Raw genomic sequence first — 9,795 nt, forward strand, 5'->3', positions numbered from 1 at the left:
CTTATGTACTACCCTACTCTTATGTACTACCCTACTCTTATGTACTACCCTTCTCTTATGTACTACCCTACTCTTATGTACTACCCTACTCTTATGTACTACCCTACTCTTATATACTACCCAACTCTTATGTACTCTTATGTACTACCCTACTCTTATGTACTACCCTACTCTTATGTACTACCCTACTCTTATGTACTACCCTACTCTTATGTACTACCCTACTCTTATGTACTACCCTACTCTTATATACTACCCTACGCTCTTATATACTACCCTACTCTTATGTACTACCCTTCTCTTATGTACTACCCTACTCTTATGTACTACCCTACTCTTATGTACTACCCTACTCTTATGTACTACCCTACTCTTATGTACTACCCTACTCTTATGTACTACCCTACTCTTATGTACTACCCTACTCTTATATACTACCCTACGCTCTTATATACTACCCTACACTCTTATATACTACCCTACTCTTATGTACTACCCTACTCTTATATACTACCCTATGCTCTTATATACTACCCTACTCTTATGTACTACCCTTCTCTTATATACTACCCTACTCTTATGTACTACCCTACTCTCTTATGTACTACCCTTCTCTTATATACTACCCTACGCTCTTATATACTACCCTACTCTTATGTACTACCCTTCTCTTATATACTACCCTACTCTTATGTACTACCCTTCTCTTATATACTACCCTACTCTTATGTACTACCCTACTCTCTTATGTACTACCCTTCTCTTATATACTACCCTACTCTTATGTACTACCCTACTCTCTTATGTACTACCCTACTCTTATGTACTACCCTACTCTTATGTACTACCCTACTCTTATGTACTACCCTACTCTTATGTACTACCCTACTCTTATGTACTACCCTACTCTTATGTACTACCCTACACTCTTATGTACTACCCTACTCTTATGTACTACCCTACTCTTATGTACTACCCTACACTCTTATGTACTACCCTACTCTTATGTACTACCCTACTCTTATGTACTACCCTTCTCTTATGTACTACCCTACCCTCTTATATACTTCCCTACACTCTTATATATTACCCTACTCTTATGTACTACCCTACTCTTATGTACTACCCTACTCTTATGTACTACCCTACTCTTATGTACTACCCTACTCTTATGTACTACCCTACTCTTATGTACTACCCTACTCTTATGTACTACCCTACTCTTATGTACTACCCTACACTCTTATGTACTACCCTACTCTTATGTACTACCCTACTCTTATGTACTACCCTTCTCTTATGTACTACCCTACCCTCTTATGTACTACCCTTCTCTTATGTACTACCCTACTCTTATGTACTACCCTACCCTCTTATGTACTACCCTTCTCTTATGTACTACCCTACTCTTATGTACTACCCTACTCTTATATACTACCCAACTCTTATGTACTCTTATGTACTACCCTACTCTTATGTACTACCCTACTCTTATGTACTACCCTACTCTTATGTACTACCCTACTCTTATGTACTACCCTACCCTCTTATATACTACCCTACACTTTTATATACTACCCTACTCTTATGACCCTTCTCTTATGTACTACCCTACTCTTATGTACTACCCTACCCTCTTATATACTACCCTACACTTTTATATACTACCCTACTCTTATGTACTACCCTACGCTCTTATGTACTACCCTACTCTTATATACTACCCTACTCTTATGTACTACCCTACCCTCTTATGTACTACCCTACCCTCTTATGTACTACCCTACTCTTATGTACTACCCTACTCTTATGTACTACCCTACTCTTATGTACTACCCTACACTCTTATGTACTACCCTTCTCTTATGTACTACCCTACTCTTATGTACTACCCTACTCTTATGTACTACCCTACTCTTATGTACTACCCTACCCTCTTATGTACTACCCTACTCTTATGTACTACCCTACTCTTATGTACTACCCTTCTCTTATATACTACCCTACTCTTATGTACTACCCTACTCTTATATACTACCCAACTCTTATGTACTCTTATGTACTACCCTACTCTTATGTACTACCCTACTCTTATGTACTACCCTACTCTTATGTACTACCCTACTCTTATGTACTACCCTACTCTTATATACTACCCAACTCTTATGTACTCTTATGTACTACCCTACTCTTATGTACTACCCTACCCTCTTATATACTACCCTACACTTTTATATACTACCCTACTCTTATGACCCTTCTCTTATGTACTACCCTACTCTTATGTACTACCCTACCCTCTTATATACTACCCTACGCTCTTATGTACTACCCTACTCTTATATACTACCCTACTCTTATATACTACCCTACCCTCTTATGTACTACCCTACTCTTATGTACTACCCTACTCTTATGTACTACCCTACTCTTATGTACTACCCTACTCTTATGTACTACCCTTCTCTTATGTACTACCCTACTCTTATGTACTACCCTACCCTCTTATATACTACCCTACACTTTTATATACTACCCTACTCTTATGACCCTTCTCTTATGTACTACCCTACTCTTATGTACTACCCTACCCTCTTATATACTACCCTACCCTCTTATATACTACCCTACCCTCTTATGTACTACCCTACTCTTATGTACTACCCTACTCTTATGTACTACCCTACTCTTATGTACTACCCTACTCTTATGTACTACCCTACGCTCTTATGTACTACCCTACTCTTATGTACTACCCTACCCTCTTATGTACTACCCTACTCTTATGTACTACCCTACTCTTATGTACTACCCTACTCTTATGTACTACCCTACTCTTATGTACTACCCTACTCTTATGTACTACCCTACTCTTATGTACTACCCTACTCTTATGTACTACCCTACCCTCTTATGTACTACCCTACTCTTATGTACTACCCTACTCTTATGTACTACCCTTCTCTTATATACTACCCTACTCTTATGTACTACCCTACTCTTATATACTACCCAACTCTTATGTACTCTTATGTACTACCCTACTCTTATGTACTACCCTACTCTTATGTACTACCCTTCTCTTATTTACTCTTATGTACTACCCTACTCTTATGTACTACCCTACTCTTATGTACTACCCTACTCTTATATACTACCCAACTCTTATGTACTCTTATGTACTACCCTACTCTTATGTACTACCCTACCCTCTTATATACTACCCTACACTTTTATATACTACCCTACTCTTATGACCCTTCTCTTATGTACTACCCTACTCTTATGTACTACCCTACCCTCTTATATACTACCCTACGCTCTTATGTACTACCCTACTCTTATATACTACCCTACTCTTATGTACTACCCTACCCTCTTATGTACTACCCTACTCTTATGTACTACCCTACTCTTATGTACTACCCTACTCTTATGTACTACCCTTCTCTTATGTACTACCCTACTCTTATGTACTACCCTACCCTCTTATATACTACCCTACACTTTTATATACTACCCTACTCTTATGACCCTTCTCTTATGTACTACCCTACTCTTATGTACTACCCTACCCTCTTATATACTACCCTACCCTCTTATATACTACCCTACCCTCTTATGTACTACCCTACTCTTATGTACTACCCTACTCTTATGTACTACCCTACTCTTATGTACTACCCTACTCTTATGTACTACCCTACGCTCTTATGTACTACCCTACTCTTATATACTACTGATATGTTTGTGGGTAAATGGTGCAGAAATAAGAAGACGTGGGGTTTCGATGGATACTAGTTTAATACTGCCGTGCGCAATGACACCTTCACACAATGCGGTGCTACACATGAGTGAGCGAGATGCACATACACATCATTCCTCCACACTAATTTTGAAATCTGTAGACAGAATACTTAGTATTACAATTTATCAATTAATAACATAAACTTATAATTAACTTATAATCTACTTATAAAATACTGAGTAATCTACCTTCTTCCTAACTCGCTGAGAACGTGCACGTGATAATTGCGGAGATGAATCCTGTGGCCTGGCCGAGGCTTGAGGAGCCTGGGCGTCTGGCATACAACTGACAGATTGGCGTACACCTTCTCGAGCTTCAGTACAAATTACATCGCTACCACTACTACTGCTTCCAGCAGCATTGCTAGAACCTTCCACGCTAGTAATAGTAACTGGCGCTGCCACCGTTTCTTCTTCCACCGGTTCCTCTGAATCTACACCTGTTGTGCTAACTGAATCCGACTCACTAATTAATTCGGATGTTGTTGGACTAAACTGAATTGTTGAAGTCGGTGAACTAGGAACGGGTGGAACCCCTGAAGGCATCGGTTCATCACAATCAATTGATCTTGCTATACCTTTATTTTTACACTCTAAAAGCTGATCAAGATGCCTAATACAAGATACACTTTGATCATCAACCACCACTTCATACATTCTTTTCCCTATCACTTTACTTATTACTCCTAATTTCCAAGCTTCTTTTCTACCACTGTACCACCGGACCCATACCCTGTCACCAATCACAAAGGCTCTGCTACTACATTCATTCTCCTTCGACATTGTTTTATGCGATTCATTTTCTTTTGGAAGTATTAAATCAAGCCGTGATCTCAGCTTCCGACCAAACATTAATTCTGCGGGCGAGTGTCCAGTAGTGCAGTGCTCTGTATTCCTATATTCAAATAAATAGCCTATCAATTTTTCACGTAACACATGTTGTGCAGAGTTTTCACTTAATATTATTTTCAACATCTTTTTACATGTTCTTACTGAGTTTTCCGCTTGACCGTTGCTACATGGATGGTAAATTGGAGTCGTCATGTATTTAATGCCATTATTGGAACAGAACAAATTAAATTCCTTTGAATTTATCTTGGGATCGTTATCTGAAACTAAAGTACAAGGTAAACCAAACACAGAAAAACATTGTTTCAGTTTTCTTATCAAAGATTGGCTAGTAGTATCATTTTGCATGTTATAGTTCGGCCATTCAGAGAATGCGTTCCTGACACGTCGCGATTGAACTGACGACGTAACTACATTCATTGATTATTGATATAATAATGTTGTTTTAATGCTCCTCAATTGTTAAAACGGTAAACAACCAGCAAAAATATTTTTATCGTAACTGCAACGCCATTGCAAAGTTACGTCGTCAGTTCAATCGCGACGTGTCAGGAACGCATTCTCTGAATGGCCGAACTATAATACATTCTAACCATTTAGAGTATGCGTCAATCACTACTAGATACGTCTGTTGACGTATAGACAGATAGTCAATGTGGATGCGTTCCCACGGCGCGGCTGGACTCGGCCACGGCGCGGGCGCAGCTCGCGGCGGCGCAGGCCGCACGCTCGCGCAAACGTCGCATGCGCCGATACACCTCTCAATATCCTCGTCTATACCGGGCCACCACATCCTACTACGCGCATTACATTTCATTTTTACTATGCCTAAATGCGTGCTGTGCAGTTCGCGCAACATTCTTTCTCGCAGTGCCACTGGAATTACCACCTTATGACCCCGCATTAAAATACCATTTTCGTATTGCAAATCATTACGACATAAAAAGAAGGGACGAATAGACTCGCAAACAATCTTACGAGGCCAACCTACATTTGTATATTTAATGACGGTTTGAATAATTTTATCACTACAAGTTGCCTTCTTTAAATCCATTAACAAAACAGCTGGGTCGGTCACGTCTAAGAAATTCAGTGACAAATATGCGTCATATTCGCTATCTCCCTTGCACGCAGTATCCGCCACAGGTGCACGGGAAAAATAATCAGCGACTAAGTTATTATCACTTGATATACAAGCTGTTGATTTGCATCCGTGCCATATTCAAGGAGGTAATTATGCTAATGATTCTCGACCCAAATCAATAAAAAAATTGGTACGTAATTTTTTTTCTCTAATTTTTTTTCAGAATTCCGTAAATGTCATCTAGCCTTATTTAAACTTGGCGCGTATGTCACTGGCGTTAAAACCGTGCTGCACCCTCACACAAACGCAAACACAAAGCATACGCAACGATCACTCATAAATTTCATTCATAAAATTGGATTACTTCGGAAATACCACGACATTACAATGACAAAAAAGCAGTGCATATTAGTTATTTCCCATCTACTGTAATTCCAATCGATTATTTACGTTTTTTATGTCCTCCTCCTGAAGCATGGCACAAATGCAAATCAACACCTTGTATACTGAACTGTATAGTTGTATGCAGAAAGTATAATAGCGTATCTTTGTAACCGTAATGCTGTAGTTATCGATATACCCGTTTTATTATTAAATATTGATACCAGGGGCCGGTGGTCGGTCTTAAGAATAAATGGCTCGCTTCTTCCGTAAAGGTATTGATGGAAGTGTTTGACACCAAAAATGATTGCTGTCGCTTCTTTTTGTATTTGACTATAATTGCGTTCGCTTACCGAAAGCGACCGCGAGGCGTACGCTAATGGTCGCTCGCCGCCATCGCTGCCCCGTTGAGATAGGACAGCCCCGAGTCCATGCGGCCCGGCATCTACTGATAGCACTAGCTGCGCGCTCGGCTCGAAATGCGCCAGCACGCGCTCAGAGGCGAGCTCAGCGCACACGCGACGCACCGCGCGGCGCTGGCGCGCTCCCCACTCCCACCGCGCGCCACTGCGCAGCAACTCGTGGAGCGGGCTCATAATGCTCGATGCATTAGGAATAAAAACCCTGTAGTAGTTGACTACTCCTAGGAACCTCTTTACTTCCGTAATATTTGTCGGTTCCGGCGCATTTAATATTGCCTTAACTTTATCGCGGTTAGTACGTAATCCGTTCTTATCGAAAATGTAACCTAAGTACGTTACATTATCCTTAAAAAACTCGCATTTGTCTTTCTGAAGGCGCAACCCCGCTTCATTTAACCTGCTTAGAACCTGTGCTAATCTCTTTATATGAAGTGCTTTTGTTGGCGCAGTCAAACAAATATCGTCTAACCATATACTAACTCCTTCGATACCCAACAATAAAACTTCCATTGCTTTTTGGAACAGGGCAGGAGCATTCGCAAGACCGTAAACTAGACGTGTATATTTAAATAATCCTTTTGGTGTGTTAATAGTAGTCAACTCCTGAGAATCTTCCGAGAGACAAAATTGATTATATGCATTTTTTAAATCTATTTTCGAATAATGTTCTCCCCCACCAAGCTTAGCAAACACTTCTTCAATCCTTGGTAGCGGGTACTTATCTATTATAAGGTCCTTATTAAGTGTGACTGAAAAATCACCTGCTATCTTAACCGTGTTATTATCCTTTAAAACCGGTACTATGGGTGTTGCATAACGTGAATTACTTACCGGAACTAGTATGCCCAAACTGACTAATCTATCTAATTCTAATTCTACCTTGTCTTTTAAGGCAAACGGTATTGGTCGGGCCTTAAAGAATTTTGGTACTGAATTTTCCTTTAATCGTAGGTGCACTTTAAATTTATTAAAACAACCAAGTTCATCTTTCCATAAGCTAGGAAACTGTTCCAATAATGCATTAACATCGTGATCCTGACTTATTTTATAAACATTTGTTAAAATTAAACCGAAAGTGGACATGAAATCGCGCCCGAGTAGGGGAGGGCCATTCGAGTCTACTACAAATATCTTAATTTCTTTCCTTTGTGCTTTATATTCGACAATAGGCTGGAAATACCCCAACGGCGAGATTTTATGTCCGTTATATAAACACATTTTAATCGTACAGTCAGTTAAGTTATAATGTGCAAACAGTTCTGAGTACATTCTATTTGATATGACAGAAACTCCAGACCCAGAATCTAACTCCATGGTTACATTTTTATCACCTACTTTAATGTCTAAACACAACGGTTTGTCTGTTACATACCTTATGTTAAAATTATGGCATTCCTTACAGCTACCGTCTGTTTCACTATCACTATCATCGCTTCCGATATTATTGACGCGAACACGGTTGGTTTGGTTTTTTTTATTACACACTTTCTTTAAATGCCCTTCTTTTCCACATTTTTGACACTTATAATTTTTGTAACGACACACATCCTTATCGTGACCTTTTAAACCGCATATAGAACAACGGCCAGCCTCACGACTTGCATCTCGTGTCCCCGCACGAGCGCCGCCTGCGCCGCTGCCACCGCCGCCGCGACGTGAACCGCCCTTGTATATTTTGTTCACCGGTTCTTCTTTTATGGCAGTGTCATCTGTGGACAACACCTTCCTGGCTTCTCTAGCGCATTCCGCTCGCTCAGCTATCTCCAACGCTTTGTTAAATTCCAACGTGGAAGCATTCTGCTCAAATAGCTTATCACGCTCGGGCCCCGCTCCTAAGCCCAGGACAAAACGATCCGTCAGGTTTGTGTCCAAAGCGGATCCGAAGTTACAGTAGCTCGCCAATCCTCGCAGTCGTGCAGCCCAATCGCCCAATGACTCGCCTGAGCTCCTCTTAGCTCCATAAAATTTGGCCTTGTCCGAAAATGAACATTGCTTCTGTTTGAAGTGAGTATCAAGCAGTTCCACCAGCTTCTTATAGTCCAGCGCCTCCAACTCGACCGGATAAGCCAAATTACGCACCAAACGATATGAGTCATCAGATAAATGTGTAATCAAGATTGCACTTTTATTCTCTTCCTTGACTTCGTTAACCTTCAAAAATTGGGTCAACCGCCCTTTGAAAATAGACCACTCGCCGGATTTATAATCAAACGTCGATAAATTACCCAAAAATGACTTCGCCATTTTTTATTTTTGTATGTGGGTAAAATCGTCCTCGTCGCCAATGATATGTTTGTGGGTAAATGGTGCAGAAATAAGAAGACGTGGGGTTTCGATGGATACTAGTTTAATACTGCCGTGCGCAATGACACCTTCACACAATGCGGTGCTACACATGAGTGAGCGAGATGCACATACACATCAACTACCCTACTCTTATGTACTACCCTACCCTCTTATGTACTACCCTACTCTTATGTACTACCCTACTCTTATGTACTACCCTACTCTTATGTACTACCCTACTCTTATGTACTACCCTACCCTCTTATGTACTACCCTACTCTTATGTACTACCCTACTCTTATGTACTACCCTTCTCTTATGTACTACCCTTCTCTTATATACTACCCTACTCTTATGTACTACCCTACTCTTATATACTACCCAACTCTTATGTACTCTTATGTACTACCCTACTCTTATGTACTACCCTACTCTTATGTACTCTTATGTACTACCCTACTCTTATGTACTACCCTACTCTTATGTACTACCCTACTCTTATGTACTACCCTACTCTTATGTACTACCCTACTCTTATATACTACCCTACGCTCTTATATACTACCCTACACTCTTATATACTACCCTACTCTTATGTACTACCCTACTCTTATATACTACCCTACGCTCTTATATACTACCCTACTCTTATGTACTACCCTTCTCTTATATACTACCCTACTCTTATGTACTACCCTACTCTCTTATGTACTACCCTTCTCTTATATACTACCCTACGCTCTTATATACTACCCTACTCTTATGTACTACCCTTCTCTTATATACTACCCTACTCTTATGTACTACCCTACTCTCTTATGTACTACCCTACTCTTATATACTACCCTACGCTCTTATATACTACCCTACTCTTATGTACTACCCTTCTCTTATATACTACCCTACTCTTATGTACTACCCTACTCTCTTATGTACTACCCTTCTCTTATATACTACCCTACTCTT

General features: G+C 40.2%; 1 protein-coding gene across 2 annotated transcripts; it reads right to left on the bottom strand.

Annotated features, from left to right (window-relative positions):
- Positions 1–3,785: 3,785 nt before the first annotated feature.
- Positions 3,786–8,962, bottom strand: LOC124642757 (uncharacterized protein K02A2.6-like). 2 transcript variants are annotated; one of them, XM_047181390.1, is made up of 3 exons: positions 6,475–6,858; positions 3,997–4,922; positions 3,786–3,902 (listed from the first exon to the last, which is right to left on the bottom strand). In XM_047181390.1, the coding sequence occupies exons 2-3, from the start codon at positions 4,849–4,851 to the stop codon at positions 3,798–3,800; spliced, it is 960 nt and encodes a 319-aa protein (XP_047037346.1). In that variant the 5' UTR covers positions 4,852–4,922; positions 6,475–6,858; the 3' UTR covers positions 3,786–3,797. The 2 variants fall into 2 exon arrangements, with proteins under 2 accessions (XP_047037346.1, XP_047037347.1); XM_047181391.1 differs by lacking the exons at positions 3,997–4,922; positions 6,475–6,858 and adding an exon at positions 7,916–8,962.
- Positions 8,963–9,795: the final 833 nt, after the last annotated feature.

Source organism: Helicoverpa zea, chromosome 25 (genome assembly GCF_022581195.2).
Source record: "Helicoverpa zea isolate HzStark_Cry1AcR chromosome 25, ilHelZeax1.1, whole genome shotgun sequence".
Classification (NCBI taxonomy): Eukaryota; Metazoa; Arthropoda; class Insecta; order Lepidoptera; family Noctuidae; genus Helicoverpa; species Helicoverpa zea.